At 33.6% G+C, this 21,372-nt stretch overlaps 2 protein-coding genes across 2 annotated transcripts; both read left to right on the forward strand.

Annotated features, from left to right (window-relative positions):
* Positions 1 to 8,892: 8,892 nt before the first annotated feature.
* On the forward strand, positions 8,893 to 15,156 carry LOC132032649 (ricin B-like lectin R40G3). The gene is made up of 4 exons (XM_059422310.1): positions 8,893 to 9,475; positions 10,458 to 10,580; positions 14,051 to 14,285; positions 14,839 to 15,156. Coding segments are annotated over exons 1-4 (897 nt in total). The 5' UTR covers positions 8,893 to 8,938; the 3' UTR covers positions 14,841 to 15,156.
* A 146-nt stretch (positions 15,157 to 15,302) lies between these two features.
* LOC132032648 (pectate lyase-like) lies at positions 15,303 to 21,172 on the forward strand. The gene is made up of 4 exons (XM_059422309.1): positions 15,303 to 17,841; positions 18,648 to 19,296; positions 19,539 to 19,781; positions 20,253 to 21,172. Exons 1-4 carry the CDS (start codon positions 17,642 to 17,644, stop codon positions 20,478 to 20,480), a joined length of 1,320 nt encoding a protein of 439 aa, XP_059278292.1. The 5' UTR covers positions 15,303 to 17,641; the 3' UTR covers positions 20,481 to 21,172.
* Positions 21,173 to 21,372: the final 200 nt, after the last annotated feature.

Below are 21,372 nucleotides of genomic sequence, written 5' to 3' on the forward strand. Positions count from 1 at the left end.
CTCTTTTTTCATGCCTTTTAGTACCATAAATATACTCCCTCCGTTTCAATTTATGTGAAGATATTTTTTTTAGTCTGTATCAAAAAGAATGACTCCTTTCCATATTCAAAACAATGTACCTCTATGCCATGATTTATAGTTACACAAAATATATGTGCTTCGTTTTACACCACAATTTCAAAGTCTTTTTTTTTTCTTAAACTCTGTGCCCAATCAAGCATGTTCACATAAATTGAAACGGAGTCATGCCAACTCCTTTTGTTATACAGCTTTTATTACTTCCTCTGTCGCAATTCGTGTGACACATTTTTTTTTCAAAGGTTAATTTGACTAAACTTTAAAGATTGGATTGAATTAGATTAACTAAATATTTCAAGATATATATATATATATATATATATATATATATATATATATATATATATATATATATATATATATATATATAAAATAACCATAAGTTGTAACTTTTCTCATATCAATTTGGTGAAAAAATACATCTTAAAATGTTGGTCAAAATTCATGCAGTTTGAATCTCGGAAAGCGAAAAGGGTCACATACATTGGGACACGGAGAGTAATTTCTTTTTTACTTATCTCATTTTGCTTTTGTTCTTTTGTTCTTACACCAGAGAAATGACAACACACTTCGATAAGAGTTATGCTACGGTCGTATGTTGGGGTTTAATCACACGAAGAACAATATAAGGGCGATCAAGAAAAATGAAATATTTTCCTTAATTTAGCTAAGTGAAATTGTTTGCAACAAATTTCAAATATGGAAAATGAACTGCAAGCACAAATATAAAGAGGTTTTATTTATCAAGATTGTGAGTACAAATCTGTTCATCTCTTGATTCTTCTCTCCTTTTTCTCCGTAATTCGAGGGTAGTGTATTTCTCGAACGTAGGATGATTTGGATTTGGATATGTGTGAACTTTCTTGGGATGTATTTGATCTCTATGAAAGGATATTGCGGATGTCAAGAAATATCCGGCCACATATTGACCTCTTTTTGAGTACCCCATGAGTTTATGGGATATTTGAGATGCCTTTTTAAGGGAATATGTGTCCCTTTATTTATGCGTGAGCTAGGATTTAGGGTAGAGTAGCCTCCAAGAAACCCAACAGATACAGGGCTTGTTACGGTTCGCTTTTACGCAGGTTAAGGCATAAAAGTTACGACGAGGTTGTTGGTGCTCTAATTGGATTCTAGTATTTTAGAGTTGTCACCTAATTTCTTTATGGAAAACTAGGAAAACTGGGTTTAAAGAACTTTTCAAACAAGAGAAAAAGTCTTTTGGACCAAAGTTTGAGGTAAGGGTTCTGGTGATCCCCTAGGGAAGGTTTTACGCACCCTAGTATTAAAGATCAGTAGAATACGGTTGACCTACGAGCTTCAATTTGTGATTTACTGTATTTATTTGCTTAAAAATGGTTTAAGTTTGTGCAAAATTTTCATTTCATTCATATCATAATTTCGAGAAAAGTTCGGCAAAAAATCCCTTTAAAAAGGGGTTTTGGGTTTCAAAAATCCATATAAGTGTTCAACTCACCTCATTCCCGGACCAAGACACACTCGAAATTTCTCTTGGGTAGAGTCGCTACTATTTTGGTCCTAATGATATGAGTTTAGTCCTTATAGGTTTTATACATATATATAAGAAAGTATGGAGTATATCTCCTATTTTTTATATAAGTATATAATGAAAATTCAAAGGTTTTATTAAGTCCATTTTAGTCCTATTGAAGCTCATGAATGTCAAACATATTCCCATCCAAACCCTCTTTCCTTAAAATGGTCCAAGTATACTTCTCTTTGTTTTTGTCCTTTGAATTTGGGCTTTGGGCCAAAAAACAAAGCCTTTCTGGCAAAAATTCTCTCATTTAGACAAGTGAAACTCATTTCATTTTTTTTTTTTTTTTTGGAATCTGAAATTCCGAATCCTCAACCTTTTAATCTTTTCTCAAAATTTAAATTTGGTTCTTGAAAAATGTTTCTTTTCAGTCCAAATAATCTTTAAGTCAATCTTGTTTTCAGTCTGATTTTAACATTTGAGCCCGAAAGGAAAAAGAGACGATTATATCCATTTAATTTCAAAACATGATCTGAGGTGGGCTTGAGGCCCAAAAACTATCTTTTTCACCAATCAATTTTTGTTTCCAGATCCTACCAAGGGCAGAAGGATCAAAATCATAACTTAGCTCCATTCATAGAAAATCATTAAACTACGATACTGAACCAGTTTTAGGCTTGAAGAAAACTTGTAAAAAAAAGGTTAGGTACCGGTTTCATGCTTGTATGAGAATTGGGCGAGTTTGAAAAACATCATTTAGATGACTGCCTAATAATTCTAGCGTATTCCCTAAATTCTAACACTCACAAAGGGTTTCAATATTTTACATGTTTGTTTACACATACAGTATACACATAAAATATACAAAAGGGAATGAGAGAAAGGAACGAGATTTGAACTGGCGGGCCTACCCAAGTTCACCAGCCTCCATTTTTACCCATAGATGGGCCTTCATCATATTTGCTGCACTTACCATCTCTTGGACTCGATCAATCAATAAGAGTTGGGCCTCAAGCCCAACATGTTTCAAATGGGAAAAAAATGGCCCAAGTGGCCTCCGTATATTTTTTACATGCAAGGCGAAGGAAAAAAAAAAAGGAGGGGTTAGAAGGTATCTATACTTACTTATTAAATGAAAGGATACATGGGTAAATAAATGCATATGATTTTCATAAGAACAAATAAGCACAGATATATTTACATGAGAAAAATGAGTGAACAAGAAGGAAAAGAGGAAATACAAAGGTCATGCAATTAGATGACATGGATAAAGCCCAAGAAGGGCTAAATATAACCCATTAAAATAGAGCCCATGTTAACAGTGATTCAAGTAACCAAAAACTAGCCCAAATTAGTGAAAATACACAAGACAAAGGCAAGCCCAAATATAGCATAAAGAATAGAGAATAAGCCCAAATGGATATTATACTCATTGGTACAAAAATTAACAGATTCTGAACCTGATACCAGTGGTATACCATATTTATACTGAATATACAAGTTCTTATACACTAAAGGTATATAGGGACTATGTATACATGGTATACTTTAGGTATAGCCCTGGTATATTTAAACACAAATACCCCAACAGTTAAACTCAAAAAAAAAAAAAAAAGTCTTGTTCCATTTAGTCTTTTCTACACCTTGTTTAACACTTCAATTCAATTAAGCACATAGGGACAGATTCGATAGGAACCAAAAAAAGAAAAAGAAAAGAGAAAATGCAGTGTATATGATAAGTAGTATAAGGAATTCAATGGACCAACAAACACAGTAGAGTACCATTTCAGGAAAAAAAAAAAACCAAACAACTTTGTGCCATTTTAAGAACTTTAGAACTGTTTTATCATGAATTCTACACATGGTCCTACTTGTTTTAACATTTAAAGGATCCCATGGTAAAATGAGTCGGATGGTGAGGTGGCATGCCAGTGTGGTGTCCACCTCACTGAGTTGTAAGTGTCACGTCAGATTTGGTGTTCACCTTGGACAATTTTAATGGAGGAGGGGTATATTTAGACCAAAGTATAACTGGAGGATATATATATTTGAACGCAAAGTATAACGGGAGAGGTATATTTGAACTTAAAGTATAACAAAAGGTATATTTAATCCTTTTCCAATAGTACAGAGGCATATTTGGCCATTTTCCGTTTTTTAAAACTACTTTCTTTAAACAACTAGCACACATACTTTATTATTTTTTAACTTTAACCTTTGATGCTCCACCAAATATCAATTCTTTCAATATCAGTTAATTTTCTCTAACTCTTTCTATATGGGACCATCTTTTAGCAAAATCAAATTGTTTGGTGATTAAGGGAGAGGATGGTGGCCGACAGTGACCATGCTGTTGGATGGTGTATTCTCAAAATGTATAATATACATATAATCAAAGTACAATAGAAGTATAATTTATATATAATATCTATACACTAATTATGTGTTGTCTAATATACGTACAATCAATATATAATAGATTTATAATTAATATATAATATTTATACACTGGTTATGTGTTGCTTATACAAAATATACAATGAATTTATATTGGACACAAAAGAATCGGTGTAGAATGTGTTACACAAATATACATAAAGTATTTTCCATCTCTTCAATTTTTTGATATACTCCCTCCGTCCACTTTTACTTGTCACGTTTCGCTTCTCGAGAGTCAAATTGCATATAACTTTGACCAACATTTTAAAATGTATTTTTTTTTATCATATTAATATGAGAAGTATGGCAATTTATAGTATTTTTCCTATAGTTTCCGACCATCTAAATTTTAGTTTTAAAATATTAAATAGTCTAATTTAATTTAGCTCCAAAGATTAGTCAAATTGATTCTCGAGAAGCGAAAAGTGACAAGTAAAAGTGGACAGAGGTAGTAACAATAACCGCACGTAAACATAAAAACTGAACAACTGATTTAGAAATGGATTTTCCTCGTGCACTTGCCTATTTCTGCTATTTTTGGTTGATACAAAATAAAATCACTCTTTAATTACTTAACAAACTCTGCATTATTTACCTTTAAAGTAAAGGTAATGAAAATGTTGTTGGTATTACTGTGGAAGATGGAAGGTGAGAATTTTGATATAACTTTTAGAAAGTCACTGAATCCCATGATGATGGGGAGTGTGTTGCTTAATGAAAAAAAAAAGAACCATCTTTAAGTCACTCTGAATTACTTCAAATTTAAGTTTTAAACTCTGTTTGGTATTTTTTATCGATTGGAGAAACACACAATCCAAACAACTAACAAAGTTACCCATTCCAGCTGTTTTAATTAAGGCGCCTTTAATTAATTTCTTTCTTTATGTCTCTAATTGATTTCTTCCTTTTACTTTACTTCTCTTTTTTGTTTCCATACTCATGGTTTTATCGAAGAATTGGGCAGAATATTCTTTGCTAAGTTCATTTTCAATACCGGAAACATTTACATCCAAACTGATGTTTGTTTTGTGACTGAAAAATCATTTTTAGTTTGTTAATGAATCGTCACTTTCCTTTTCTTTCATAAGCTTTCTTGTTAAAAGAGTATTTAAATTTGGAAAAAAGAATAGTACACAATGAAGGTCAAACAGCGTAATAAAGTAAAATGTGGGTTAATTTTAATAGCATTATTATTGCCTTAACTGATAGAGAGAGTAATTATTCCTTTAAAATAAGGGTGATGAAAATGTTGTTGATATTATATTTAAAAAGGAAGTCACTTAATCCCATGATAATGAGGTGTGTTTTGATGGGAAAAAGAAGAAGAAGGGAGGATGAGTACAAAATGAAGCATTAAAGGTGGGAGATCTTAAAACGTGAAAGCATTTATTTATATGAATAAAATTTATACGGCTATCTTTTGTTAATTAAAAATTAAAATACATAGCTAGTCGGTAGTAGAGGAAAAGGGCCAACTGGCTATCTGTGTTCTTTTTTCCCAAATAAAAATGTGTAAACAACTTTTCGTGGCAAATTAGATGCCAACTCACGTATTTTTCCCATTTTAAAAAGTCAAGTAAGATATCTCAACAACTCAATCACATGATAGATGTCACACACAACAGCACACCAACAAAATGAAACATTCATATAATATAGAAAACTTAATTCCCTAATTTAAAAATCAATCAAGGTAGCTTAACAACTCAATTACATACACCATCTATTTCAACGCATGTGATAAACTGTTCTTTTTAATCTGTCCGAAAAAAAAGGATACATTTCTATATCTAAAGATAACTTAATTTAAAACTTTCTTAGTTACTCTTATGAAATGACTTACAATCACACAAATGTCTATAATTTATTTTTTAGACTACAAGTTTTAAAAAATTTCCTTTCTTTTTTATTACGATATTTAATTAAATTCTACCACATAAATTGAGAAGAGAGTAACAAAAGTATTGAAAATCGTTACTAAACAAAATTACATTATAAGAATATCAATGAATTTTAAGAGTATTTAATTATTTATTAAAAAAAATAAGTTGATCACAAACTCAGATATAGTAATTAATATTTTTCTATTAAAAAAATCAAGTACATCTATATTATTTTAAGAAAGTCCAAGCTCTAAACAATACTCTAAAAGAAAAATAAAATAGAGAGACTTACACTTAGCTTGATAGATAAAAAAAACTCCTAGGTAAAATTAACTGTATTTGGTTGGTCTTCTCCAAAAATAATTAAATTTGTGATGAAGTGCTTCAATCCACACAAGTTCAAAATTATTCCTACATGAGTAGGAGGAACATGAATCATCATAGGAATTAATTTGATTGGTTAAAAGCAATAAAAAGAATGAATTTAAATTTACCAAAATTCTTCGCTAACGAAATTCTAGTTGAAACCAAAGTCTGCTATTAGACAAAGTTAAGATATAACGATTTTATCCAACATTTAATTATTTTTTGAAGGGCATAAAAATAGTTCAATTTATTGCGCATTGAAATGTTGCGTAATATGAATTAAATTCAAATAAACGGTCAAAAAATGCAGGATTGTATTGTCAAATCGGTTCTTTATGTGTCATAAAAAAGCTGAAATTGGCATGCATGATGTGTTGTCAAATCAAGCATGGGTGTGAATTACACAATACAATAACAAAATAAAAAAGACATAAAAGAAAAAAATAACCTAACATAAACCTAAATATAACAAGTTTTCAAACTTATTTCAGAGCACTTTACAACCCTTAAAATGACGATCCAAATGTATATGTATACTTGATGTAATGAGTCGATATTATTGTTCATTAAAAAAAATATTGAGTTCTATATAAAACATTTATATTCTGGTGTTTTGAAACGTGACTAATCTTCGGTCAAAGTACGGGAAAAAGCTTAATTTTGACTTTGATTTCCAAAGAATAAAGGTTGGGGTTGGAGGGAAAGAAGTTTCAAGCACAGAATCTGTGCGTGAAGCCTACTTTGGTTTTTTTTTTTTTTTTAACGGGTTAGTTTGGTTCCAATTTTTTTTTTTTTTTTTTTTTGGGTTAGAAAAGTTCGGACTCATACCGTGGTGATTGCGTTTCCAAAGAAGTACTTCAATTCTCTATCAAGACTAGCCAATAGTAGGTTTGGCCGTCTAGTAGCGGGATAGCGTCTACTAATTACTTGGTTACTATAGATAATTGAGTATTCTTTTGAAATTAAATCCAATCCACTAAAGGCTCAAAGTCCAGAGGCCATTTTTTTTTTTTTTTTAAATTTGAGACATAATTTATAAAATGTATTTTATTATTAAATTTAACATGTTTATCAATAAATAAAATATAAAATATATTTCATACATGTAATATTGTTCAGTCCGATTCGAAATTTTTCGATTTTTTTTATAAATTGAAAAAGACCACCCGAATTATTCGGGAGGGTTATAAGCTTAAATAAAAACTCACAATTATATTAAAAAAACCCTATAAATTGGTTTGATATGATTAGGTTCGGTCGGTACCATCAGTTTTCAAAATTTTTTACACCCCTACCCATGATAATGAGGTGTGTGTTACTCGATGGAAAAAAAGGAAAAAAGATGAGTACAAAATGCAGCATTAAAGGTGGGAGATCTTAAAATGTGAAAGCATTTATATGAATAAATTTTATACGGCTATCTTTTGTTACTTAAATTAAAAATTAAAATACATAGCTAGTCGGTATTAGAGGAAAGGGTCGACTGGCTATTTTTGTTCCTTTTCCCAAATAAAAATGTGTAAACAACTCTTCCTGGCAAATATATCAACTACCCAATCACAGGACAGATGTCACACACACCAACAAACTGAGATATTTATTTATTTAATGTAGAAGACTTAATTCCTAATTTTAAAATCGATCCAGGTAGCTTAACAACTAAGTAACATTGTACCTCTGTTTCAAATTACGTGATATATAATATTTTTTATCTATCAAAAAAATATATATCTAAAAATAACTTAATTTAAAACTTTTTCTTTCACTCTTAATGAAATAACTTACTATCACAAAAATATCTATAATTTATTTTAAATTTCAAATTTTAAAAATCTTCCTTTCTTTTTTTTATCATCATATCTAATTAAGAATTCATTTAGCTTAGCTTAAAAAAAGCAACTTATAAGCTGAAAATCAACTTATTTTTTTAGCTTATAAGCTAAGTCAAACGGGCCCCTTATTCTTTTTGGCTTATTTTAAGCACAAAACAGCTTATAGAGCCTGTTTGGATGGGCTTAAAATAAGCAGCTTATAAGCTGGAAACAACTTATAAGCCAAAAAAAAATAAGTTGGGGTAGGCTAACTTATTTTTTTTGGCTTATGTTCGTTATAAGCTCGAAGTGGTAAAAAGACCTCCACCCACGACCGTAGGTCCCGGGTTCGAGTCACATTTGGAGGGGAAGTGTGGAAACACTATAAATCCTCCTAAATGGGTGGGAAAAAAAAAAAAAAAAAAAAAAAAAAAAAAAAAAGCTTATATGTTCGCTTTTAGATAAAAGAAGTAAAAGGGCCAATTATTTTATTGGGCTTATTTTGCATAAAATTTTTTTAAGTTGGCAACCCAAACACTCAAAAAAAATAAAACGTTTTTATAAACAACTTATAAGCCAATCCAAACGGACTCATAAGCTAGTCAGCCAAACACTCACAAAAGTTAAAAACAGCTTATAGGTTATTTTCAGCAACTTATAAGCTAAGTTAAACGGGCTCTAAATTATATCACATAAATTGAGATAATTTATATTTAATTAAATTATATTACACAAATTGAGTGGGAGATGAACAAAAATCATGACAGATGTCACACACAGCATGGAACATCATCTATATAAAGTTTATACTAATATCAAATCAAAGATACTGATCTTTGCTACTTCAATTTTGCTATCTCATCATGGACCCTTTTGGACACCACCACCACCATCACCACCGTCGCGACGACGACCGTGAAGATGAATTTCCACCTCCTGGTCGTCGTTACGACGAACCACCACCACCTCATGTTAGCCATGTGTATCATGCTTCCCATGAAGGTGGTGGTAGTGAGCCCACTTACGGCCGCCCTGATTATCCACCTCCACAGATGGATAATACTTACGGCCGCCCTGATAATTATGGGCGGCCTAATTATGGCGATCCACCACCACCAAGATCTGATTATTATGAGGGCCCACCACCACCACAACCACAAACAGGATATCCCTCAGTTGAACACGTGTCACATGAGAGTGAGAGTGTTCGTGATGATGATCGTCATCATCGTTTTCAACCACATGTGCCTTCATTTTTCCATCATCAAACTAGTTCAGATCCAGAGCTTATGGAGAAACCTTCATTTAGGGTTTATACTAAGGCTGATACTGATTATTCTCTTACTATCCGTGATGGGAAAGTTGTTCTTGCTTCTAATGATCCATCAGATCCATTTCAAGTAAGGTTCCTTTTTTTTTTTTTTTTTTTTTTAAATTAAGAATAATAATCCCTCCGTCCCAATTTATGTGATATAGTTTGATTAGACAGTTTAAGAAAGGAAGGAATACTTTTGAAACTTGTGTTAACTATTTGTGTGACTGTAAATCATTTCATTAAGAGTAAAAAGGGTAAAAGGAGAAGTTTAAAGTGAAATTATTTCTAAGATAGACTAAAAAAGGAAAGTGTATCAAATAAATTGGGACGGAGGGAGTAGCATTCTTGGTCCCTAAATTATACTCCCTCTATCGCAATTTATGTGGCACCGTTTGACTTGACACAGAGTTTAAGAAAGATAATACTTTTGAAATTTGTGGTAAAATAAAAAAAACCTTAGATACTTGTGGTTGTAAATCATCTCATATTGTTAAATTGTTTCTAAATATAGAAATGTGACATTGTTTTTGGGACAGACTAAAAAGGAAAGTGTGCCACGTAAGTTCGGAATGACTATCTCTCTCGTCCAGTCCACGAAAATGCCCCTTCCTTTAAGTTGTGGCTAAAAAAAAACTGAGACAGAGGGAGTAGGTATATTCTGATTTTGGTTCTTGTGATATTCGACGTAGACGAAGCACATTTAACGTTCAATTAATCGAAATGTGTGTTTTTAGTCCTTTTATGTAAGAAGTATGTTGTATTTGAACTACTTTTAGAACTATATTGTCGTCAATTATGGGGCAACAGTACAAAGCTTAACATAACACATGAGTAATTAAGTGATTGAACGACTAATAATTACGGTAAATTTGTGAATATTCAAAAGCAAAAGGATCAAAAATGCACATTTCAATTAATTGGAGGTTAAACGTGCTTAGTCAGATATCATAAGGATTAAAATTAGCATTACCAATTATTGAATACCCAAAATTGCGATTAACCCTTTTTTTTAAATTTACTTTTGTTGTTTTCTCTGAATTTGTCATAATGGGTGGAAAATGTTGCAGCACTGGTATAAAGATGAGAGGTACAGCACTAAAGTGAAGGATGAAGAGGGATTTCCAAGCTTTGCTCTGGTTAACAAAGCTGCAGGACTGGCCATTAAGCACTCTATTGGCGCCGCTCATCCTGTATGTTTAATTTTTGGTTGACTATAAGCTCTGAAAAATTAATTAAAAAAATTGTTTCTTATCATTCTGTTTGGTTAGATATTGCTAGTTTTGTGTGCTTTATAGCTTGATTATAACCTCAATGATGCCTATATAATGTTAAACTTCACATAGGAATGAACTTTGATAGGCAACGGATTGCTTTGTCCTAGATAGGAGATTAGAGATTTCTACCTAATGCAAATGCTATGACTTGCTGGGAATGTTTCACATGTTGTCTAGAAAAATAAGGGAAATGAGTTAGTTCAAAGTCATAATTCAAAGAACTCCCGTCTTTGGGTTTGCATTTCTTCAAATTCCAACTCACGAGTACCATCAAATGCAAACAAGCTCATAAAGAATGTATCTTACAAGTAGACCCATTACAATTGTCCAAACAAGTATATGCATCTTCAATTTCAAAACTAGGGAAAACTCAAAGAATGGTTGTTTTTATCAAGTACGTCACAAACATCTTCAACTAATGTGTGAGCACCACAATTCAATTGCATAGAAATACTAAGTAAAGAATCATCAAACTCACAATTAAATGGACTAACAATTCCACTGAAGTCACTGGCAAACTCACATTAAGTAACTATAGAGTTAGGTTTAGCCATTTTACCTTAAGTAGCTCCTAAACACTCTTCTTTACCTTGGTTTTCCAAAATGGAGAATACTTGCTCACTTGAAAGTGTTAACTTCCTTTGATTCTTTCAGTCTTGAAGCTTTTCCAAAGGTAGCTCCTTTCCATGTTCTTCTTCGAGAATACCTGCAAAGGAATCCACACAACTAGAAGACAAAGAAGAAGATAGGTTAGAGTTAGTAAAAGAAAGAAGCTCACTCAAGCTCTGTTGATTTTCCTCCTCTCACTTCGTACCTCTTGCGCTCTTCACTTTTCTTTCTGCTCTTTACTTTTTTCTGCTTGTGACTATCCACACTTATTTTTCAACTTATTCGCCCCTTTTTTTACTCTTGGATTGTCACTTTGCTCTTGCTCCTCTCAGTTTTGTATCTCTTATCTCCACACTTTAAATTTTCTTCTTTGTGGTTCTTGAGGTTGGAGTTGTGGTTGAGGTGGGAAAGGTAGTGGTTGTTGTGTTGGAGTTGGTGTTTTGGGTGGTGGTTGGTAATATGGATATGGTTGGTAGTGGGATGGTGAAGGATAGTAAGATGGTGGTGGGTAGTAGGATTGACGTTCTAGTGGTGGAGTTGGTTCTTGATGTGTAGTTGGGTGGTAAGATTGGTGTTGGTAGTAGGTACGTGGTTGGTAGTTAGGTGGAGAAATATAAGGCAACTTTGGTGAAGTAGGTTGCCTTGGTGATTTTTGTGGTAGTTGGAAATGTTGTGGAGGAGTGACCATTTGAAAGGTTGTCCAAGATGTGGACTCACTCTTGCAACTTGGATGGATGGTCCATGAAGCCTTTGTTGCACTTGCACAGGAGATGGTGTAGTAGTTGAAGTGGTAAGCGTCGGACTACTTCCACTTCCTTGTTGTTGCAAGTGAGATTCCTTCCCTTCAGAATTCAACCTTGCATCCGTTTGATGTTTCGTATGGTCATTTCGGCGATCCTCTCATTCTCGTCATAGGACATAGACCTGACACCATGCATTGGAGGCTCACTTCTTGGATCACCACTTAGGTTTAAGGTTTGTGCTTCCTCCATAATCCAAAATCAGACACTAAATGAAACACACCATTTTTGTTAGTCTCAGATCCAAGACTCACCCAAGAAGTTTGTTATTTTAACAATGATGGAACAAATTTTGTGCCTCCAGTACGAAAGGAAATTGGAAACAGTAGCACAAAGGTATTATTCGGTTCAGTCAACTGGTTTCCACTCCAAAAACTACAAATTAAGCTTCCAAAATTCTGAGTAGCTCAGATTTTCGAGACCAAATAACTCTAGGAAGCTATGGGTATAATAATACCTGAAGTTCAGAGATGTTCTGCAAGTGTTCTTCGTTTTCTTCAAGTTCAGCTGCGATGAATTCGAACTCCAGCAGTAGCAGTGGTTGGTTTCAGCTCAACTCTTGATCTCTAACATCAAATAGCAACCACAACTCTCAAATTTGTGCTTGCCCAGAGCTTAGAACTGTGTTCTTCGAACTTTAGTTTCAGGTTGTCAATCTGAACTCAACCGAAATGAACTCAAAACTTAAGTAAAACCTCCCAGCAACATTCCAAAGAGAACCCAGTAATCAATTCGAACAAACAGTCACGTGACCAATATAACACCATGACATCTTCAGAGAATCGACTTCGAAATTATATACTCCCTCTGTCCCAATTTATGTGGCACCCTTTCATTTTTAGTCTCTCCCACAAAGAATGTCACGTTTCTATAATAAAAATCCATTTAACTTCAAAATTTCCCCTTTTACCCTTAATGAAATGATTTATAGCCACACAAACGTCCAAGGTTTGTTTTAGACTACAAATTTCAAAAGTCTTCCTTTCTTTCTTAAACTTTGTGCCAAGTCCAATGGTGCCACATGAATTGGGACGGAGGGAGTATATATTTTGTCCTAGAAGGCTAGAACCAGCCTTAAACTTGTTCAAATCACAGTTTGAGCTTCACAAGATCTTAGCAACATAAATTTGACATGGTATAAATAAAACAAGATAGTTTCCTTAACCCGACTATTCAAAGTAACCTTAGATGTTCTGAAAATAAGTGTAATTCTTTACAGAAGATGAAAATGAACTGTCTTGCTTTATACTTTTGGTGTAAACAGGAGTATATGGAAGATCTAGAATCATTTATGGATGTCTTAGGTTCTATATAAGTTTTTGTTATAGGATTGAAGATCTGAATACTCCTTTGTAACTATGGAGACCTGTAACTGTTTATGGCAGGTCTGCTTTTTGGATAAATATACAAGTGCTACCCACCCAACAAAAAAAAAGAAAAGAAAAAGAAAAGAGGAAGGCATAAAGACTCCTATAATAAGCACAAAGATAGCATTCTTGTAATCTCCCAAGCAAGCACAAAATGCAACTTTAAGCTTACCAAACCTGGGAGAAGTCTTAGGTAGACCAAACATAGATATAAACTGAGGTTATGGGTGAAGTTCTTTTAGAACTATAGAAATTGAAAATAGCCATGTTAAGTTTAAGTTTTGAATCCATTAACTGCAGAAAACCTCATAGTTAATGGGAAATTAATGAAACAAGATCTTAGGCATCTTAAACTTTATTCCCTGTGATAGGAATTGCTATTGTCCTGTTGCCTACAGATGGCATAAACGTAGTATATGCAATTTCATCTGAATATTAGCCTTTCTTGACTCCATGTTCCTTCTTTGCTGCAAATCCATGAAAATGGAATTTACTATGCCCCGAGGGAAATGAACACACTATTGTTCAAGGCCCCTATCTTACTAATATTACATGGCTTCTGAACGGGTTTGAGCATAGAAAGTTACATTCCTATTAATTTTTTTTTCAGGTGCAGCTCGTCCCCTATGACCCCAACCATCTTGATGCATCAATCTTGTGGACAGAGAGCAGGGACGTGGGTGATGGTTATAGAGCAATTAGGATGGTTAATAACATTAACCTCAATATGGATGCATGGAATGCTGATAAAGCGCATGGAGGTGTCCGCGACGGGACCACTGTTGCTCTTTGGGAGTGGTGGAAAGGAGACAACCGGAACCAGCACTGGAAGATCGTCCCCTACTGTAAGTCTTGCAACATCGTAGTGCAAAAATTGATTGTTTTGCTTGGAACCCTGAAAACCTGCACTCTCCCCCTCTCATTGTCTTCAAGTTTATACTCCATTTAACATTCAACAATCCTCGCTTGTAAGACCATTTGTACTTTCTTTTTTGGGGCAAAATTTTCTTCGCACACTTCGGCTCCATGTTGTTTGATATGAAATCACTTTCACAAAAATTGCGTGTTCAGTAGTCTTACGTTGTTGAACAGTGGGTGAAAACACATCCCCGTTAAGCGTTAATACGTTTTAGCTATAATTTTTTTTTGCACTCCTATTGTTCTTAACACTTTTTACATCAACATAGCCACACTTCCTCTAAAATTACTCCGTTACCTAGTGATTCAATGCAAATCCTATTTTGGTTTTGATGAGCTATATGTCATTTACTTTGTCAGTTAAAAAGCATACTGGGGACCTGACCTCATCCCTATCTAGTTTTAATCTTAGGTTCTTTATTTTCTAAGCATTTATATTAATTAATTTTCCTCTTTTTCGTCTAAATAATTTAATTGCAGGATATCTTGGCGAGTGAATCATGGCTGAATGAGTTCGAATCGATAGAGTTTGATGCTTGTGTTTTTCTTTTCATGTGGCTTGTTATGTGTTTTGTACTGTATTCAATCTACCTCCAAAATAGTAAACGTATAATGAAAATAAGAGGGGAAATGCTATGTATGTTGTGGGAGATGTCATGGCTACAGCATGTGACTTGTATTTCTTATTTGGTGTTATACCAAATTAAAGCTTGTTGGTGAGTGCAGGGTGCCTGTATGTAAAACCCTGTATCAATTTGATGTTTTTAATGTCTAGATACATATTTCTGTGATGCTAAATATGGTGATGTGACTCATTTTCTACGTTATAAATTAAATAGTATATGAATACTGAAAATTACTAGCTCTATATATATGCTAAAACTTTTTTTGTGGTAACTAAAACAACTTTCAGCATTCCTTAGTACTATTTTGATCAGCTGGGAACAAGATTTACTCAACGAGTAGTGTAAGTTGGGTGTCAATAGTGTCTCACCCTCAAATTGTGTTAATGTATCTGTCTTCTATATTATTACTAAGATATTATAATAGAATCACATTAGACATAAGGTAAAAACTTACACGCACTGGGTGTTTACACCTTTAATTAAGTTAATCACAGAAGACAAATTACATTCTAATAAGGAGTCTTATTTTTACAAATAAAAAATTAAAAGGATAGAATAGTAATAACGTAAGTTTGAAAGTTTTAGGGTTGCTGCCAGTGTTGTTTTTTCTTTATTTCCCGCAGTTGTTCTTCCAACATTTTGTTTCCATTGGTGATTTTATGAGAAATTTTGGTACTTTTTCAAAGATGCAACTAGAAACTAATATACAGTATTATGCCAAAAAAACTCAATCGAGAGTATAGATTGGAAAAAGAGTTTTGCAGGTAAGCTTAGGATATTACTTGTTGCTAAGAAGTAAGAAAAAATAAATTACAAAAATAATTTCTCAAGTGTGGAATTTTCTTTGTATTTTTTATTGAGTATATGAAAGTCCCATGAACAAGAAGTAGTCTTCTTCTTTTATATTTTTTTCTTCTTTTCCTCATCAATAATTCGTCATAAAATTCATCTTCATTCTCTTGTACAATTTGTGGATAACTTCTGACATAAATGTATGCCAAGGATGGAAAAGAGCCTTGAGTTTTTCCCAATTGATTTCTGGTTTTCTATAACTTCTTGTTATTCCTTGGTCGATTTATTTGACATTAATGTTATGTTCCTAACGGAGATTAGCAAGATATTATTAAGTATTCTTTATATTAGTATTATTTTAAGATCATTAGCAAAATACTAACTGTGGTTAAATACTAATAATTGTAGTTAAATAAAGTGACACATGTTATTTATCTACTGGCCGGGTGTAAACTCCAGATGCAGATAAGTTACGTTCTTGTATCAAATTTTGCAGAAAGACTTAACTTCATTTTTCTACCGATATCAGGCTCGAAATAATTCTGAATTCCTACTTTTCAAGAGCACAGGTGGCCCTTCATGATATTGAGTGGCCTATTTTCCTCGACCTCCATATTTTCTTGATTTAAGAAAACAAGGTGAAATAAAATAATAGGAAAAGAAAGTAGAAAGAGATGAGCAAAAACAAATGGTTTCCATTTTCAATTACATCAAGTGTTTTCTTATAAATGAAATTTCTGAAACATATAAACTGTGTTTATTTGCACTCTCTAGTCTTTATGTGCTAATTGTCTATGTTCTTATCGAAATTCAATTTATATGAATTTTTAAATGATATTTTAAAATATGTTTTTTTTAGTTATATTGATATGAAAAAAATTGCAACCTATAGTATTTATCGTATAGTTTTTGAGTATCTAAATTCTAGTTTTAAAATATTAAGTTGACTAATTCAATTTAGCTTGAAAAATTGGTCAAATTGACTCTTGATAAGCAAAAAGTATCACATAAATTGAAACACAAAAAATATATACTTCACACCTAGTAGCACGAAAGAGCAACGGGTTTTCCGTACTCAGAATACTAAATTTTATGATAAAGTGTTTAAGTTATATGCATCAATAGTGTAACTTTTATTCATACCACCACTGAATTTTAGTCTAACCACTGAATTTTAACCTGTGATACTAGATAATTACCTTTTTTTACCTAATTACCCATCAATACTTATAATGAGATTTTACCTATAATTACCTAATAAGTGACTTAATTATATAAAATAATTTACATCATCAATAGTCTATTTTCTTTTGAATTTTTCTGGACTTCTTTCACACAAACAGTTAAAAAGTTAGTGAAACATAACTGCCAACCTCAAAATGAGTCTTTGGACACCCGTTGTACCCGCCATATGTTTCTTCTCAAAGTCCATTGTCAATGGCATATCTCTATGTATTTCCCTTATATTTTCTATTTTTAGGAACTTATTTAGGATTTATGTAAAGCAACTTTCTCTTTATACATGGCTTCCCTCTTAACAACAGGCAAAAGGCGAGTAACTGGCAGAGTCACGATTTGAAGTTTATGATGTTTTGGATGCTAATCTTTTTAAGTTATTGAGTTCTAAATCAATTACCCGTACATATTCAATGAATTTTCGAACGAAAGATACTGAGTTCGACCGAACGCGTAACAGACATGCTAGCTCCTCCCCTTGAGATTGGGCACAAACAGTTCTCCAGTGATTCGCAAGAAATACCTAAAAACAACACAAAAAAGATTACTACAAGCGAAAATAGAGAAAAGAATAGGAAAAAAGAGATATAGATACAATATTAGTTGCATAAAAAAGAAGATAAAAAGCTATGGCCTTTATAAGTGGGAATATAGTTTTGTTAATATTGCTCATATGCTTAGCTTCATTAATCCCAAATTTGCATGCCGGAATTGCTGAATTTGATGAATATTTGGAAAAGCAAGCTAAGGAAGCCCTCAATTCTTCCCTTGCTGCATACAATCAAAATCCTGAGGAAGTTACTGATACATTCAATAAAGAAGTTGGAGAGTAAGTAGTTTCTTGATTCTTTTTTTTTTCTTTCTCTACATGCAAGACTGTGTTGCTCGGACTCTTCAATCATACCGTCAGGTGTGTGTCAGATCCTCCAAAATTTGTGAATTTTTTAAGGATCCGCCCATGGTGCGGCAACATTTTTTGGAGGGTCCATGCAACATAGCATGCGAAAAATAGGGTTCAATGGACGAAAGATGTATATAACCGATACTCCCTTCGTTCTAATTTATGGGACATAGTTTGAGCCAGTACAGAGTTTAAGAAAGAAATGAAGACTTTTGAAACTTGTGGTCTTTAACATGTCATATCATTTGTGTGGCTATAAAACTTTTAAAACTTGTGACCATAAACATGTCATAATATTTATGTGGTTATAATAGTTTCTCATTAAGGGTAGAATGGAAAGTATAAAGTTAATTGTTTTCAAATTTAGAAGTGTGTCATTCTTTATTGGAACAGACTAAAAAAAAGGAATTGAGGGAGTATCATTTAGTTGTTGATTGAGATTTTGTTATGTGAGCCCATTTATTTAGGTCCAATATTTGCTAGAAGGTTTTTAGGCTAGCTCGAGATTTATATGCTAGTAGAAAATGTAGAGCACCTCTAATGTTAAAGAAACTATTTTTTGTAACATTTGATTGAGACGAGTTTAAATAGAGCGACATGGACAATGAGATTTCATATAGCCGACCTAACTTGTTTGTTTGAGATTGAGACATAGTTATAGTAGTTGTTTATTTACTTTCACTTGCACAAGGTTTAAGAATAATGACTTAAATATTACTTGATGTACTATGCAGTTCATTGCTAAATTATACAGGCTTAAGGAGGCATCTTAAAGAAAAAAGTAGTTGCATGGCAACCAATCCAATTGACAGATGCTTTAGGTGTGACAAAAACTGGGCTGAAAACAGGAAGAAGCTGGCAGATTGTGCTCGAGGATTTGGCCACAAAACGACCGGTGGCAAAGCTGGAAGGTACTATGTTGTCACCGATGACTCGGATGATGATGTGAAGGATCCAAAACCAGGGACCCTTCGTCATGCTGTGATCCAAGAGGAGCCATGGTGGATCATTTTTGAGAAATCAATGGTAATTAAGTTGAAGCAAGAATTGATGATCACGAGTGACAAGACGATCGATGGCAGGGGAGTCTCTGTTCACATTGCCAGTGGTGCTGGTCTAACGATCCAATTTGTGCATAATGTCATAATCCACAACATTAGGATCCACCATATTATATCTACCTCTGGTGGCATGATTAGGGACTCTGTTAACCATATTGGTATTAGGACAGTGAGCGATGGCGATGGCGTTTCCATTTTTGGTTCCAATCATATCTGGATTGACCATTGCACTTTGTCACAATGTACTGATGGACTCGTCGATGCCATTATGGCTTCCACTGCAATCACCATTTCTAACTGCAAATTCAATCATCATAACGACGTAACGTTACTCTTCCTACGCTAAATAATTATGTACAGTCAGATCTCTTTAGAACAGTCATCTAACAACCATGCGTCTGTGGAACTAATTTTTCCTATTATATTGTACTATATGTTCTCTATAACAACATTTTACTATAGCAGCCAAAATTTTTCCTGACAGACAATGCTGCTATAGACAGGTTTGACTTTACTAATAGTGTTAGTTTGATTACTAAATAGTCATTTACAATGATGATTCAGGTGATGCTTTTAGGGGCAGCTGATGCCTTTCCTCAAGATTCAATAATGCAAGTCACAGTTGCATTCAATCGGTTCGGGCATGGATTGATTCAGAGGATGCCAAGGTGCAGGTGGGGATTCTTCCATGTTGTCAACAATGACTACTCTCATTGGGAAATGTACGCGATTGGTGGCAGCGCAAATCCCACTATTATCAGCCAGGGTAACCGTTTCAAGGCCGCCAATAATCCTAATACTAAGCAGGTAGGCTTCACCATTCACATCACATCATTTTGGAAAATTCATATATGAATAGATCAGGTAGGTTCACAAGTATCTAGTGCCATTAGATAATCACTTTTGGTTTTGCAATCACCTCTATGTAGAGAGAACGGGGCTCAATTGAATCCCCTTCATCAGCAAATTACTTTAGAAATAGGACAAACACGAGATTTTTGATTATATATAAATTGTTGAATCCCCTTGACGTAAGGAAAGATTCTAGTATAGTAGCAACAGGGGTTCGAGAATTATTTTAGGTCATAGGTTCAAATCCCAAGTGTGGCATTCTGATACATTAAATTCCTGGCTCCGCCACTGATCAGCTCAAGACACTATCCTCTCCATTAGGAAATCGGTCCTAGCCAAGATGTAACATATTTTGAATAGTTGCTAGCACTGCACTATTGGTTGTACTATATGGATTTCTAACATGTATGATGATGCTAAATGAAGGTGACTAAGAGGGATTACGCACCAGAATCCGTGTGGAAGAACTGGCAATGGGTATCGGAGGGCGATTCTTTCTTAAATGGAGCTTACTTTGTGGAGTCAGGGCCACAAACCAAGAAAAAAGCTGCATTGACAAAACCTCATAGGATCAAGTTCAAGCCTGGTTCATATGCAGGCCGACTCACGCGCTATGCTGGTGCGCGCAAATGCAAAATCGGTACACCTTGTTAATCGATGATCCTCTTACGTGCGTAATATTATGCATCTGTGAGAAGGAGCTAGGTAGATTTGTGAGTTTTGACAGTAGGAAAATAGGATAAGAAAGAAATGGTTCTGATAAAAGTTGTTGTCTTTTTTGTTTTAGTTTCTTTCCCTGTCAATTCTTGTGACAGAATAAGGTAAGTACAGGTATTGTCAAAGAATGAACCAATTCTCGTGTAAAAAGAAAAAGAAGGTAACTTTGATTTCTAGAAATTTATGTTCTCTGTTTGTATTCAGTGTAGGCTGTATGTTCCCAAGAGTGACATTTTTATAGTTCGAGTCTAAGACAGTCAGAGGAGGATGAAAATTTGAAGTTTACGGATTTGAGATTCAAGTTCTTTAAAGTTATTGGATTTTAAATTAATAGTTTGTACATATAGACAAATACAAGATTTGAACCAAAGCTACTTAGTTTGGTCGAACCTATAAGTTATATACTGGCTCTGCCACGGAAGACAGTGGATGCACATGCACCAATTACTTGTATGTGAGATTCCAATTGACAGATAGATACATGGTTCAAGCAGCTGGAAAAGTGCAACTAAGCTTTGATATAGAGACAAATTGCTAATTTATACAAAGAGAATTGGAAGATTCATGTAGTCCAGCTAATTTATACCAAAAAGCGTTGTGGTGGGATGAATATGATCTACACATTTTTAATCAAAGGTCTTGAGTTTGAGTTCCAGGTATGGAAAAAATCCCGTTCGGGAGCAACTTCCCCTTAAATGGGCCTTACACAACGTGAATTCGATATATGTTGATCAAACAGGATCTCATTTGGTTAGGGGAAATTATTTTTCCAAATTTAATATTACAATATCATATTAGCATACACTTAATTCTTTGGGAAGCAGAGTGG

This window comes from Lycium ferocissimum, chromosome 10, assembly GCF_029784015.1.
Source record: "Lycium ferocissimum isolate CSIRO_LF1 chromosome 10, AGI_CSIRO_Lferr_CH_V1, whole genome shotgun sequence".
NCBI classification, from domain to species: Eukaryota; Viridiplantae; Streptophyta; class Magnoliopsida; order Solanales; family Solanaceae; genus Lycium; species Lycium ferocissimum.

Coding starts and splice junctions, on each gene's coding strand:
- LOC132032649 (XM_059422310.1), top strand. CDS start 8,939: ATGGACCCTTTTGGACACCACCACCACCATCACCACCGTCGCGACGAC. Junction 9,476..10,457: donor ATCCATCAGATCCATTTCAA/GTAAGGTTCCTT, acceptor AAAATGTTGCAG/CACTGGTATAAAGATGAGAG. Junction 10,581..14,050: donor CTATTGGCGCCGCTCATCCT/GTATGTTTAATT, acceptor TTTTTTTTTCAG/GTGCAGCTCGTCCCCTATGA.
- LOC132032648 (XM_059422309.1), top strand. CDS start 17,642: ATGGCCTTTATAAGTGGGAATATAGTTTTGTTAATATTGCTCATATGC. Junction 17,842..18,647: donor TTCAATAAAGAAGTTGGAGA/GTAAGTAGTTTC, acceptor TGTACTATGCAG/TTCATTGCTAAATTATACAG. Junction 19,782..20,252: donor ATAATCCTAATACTAAGCAG/GTAGGCTTCACC, acceptor TGCTAAATGAAG/GTGACTAAGAGGGATTACGC.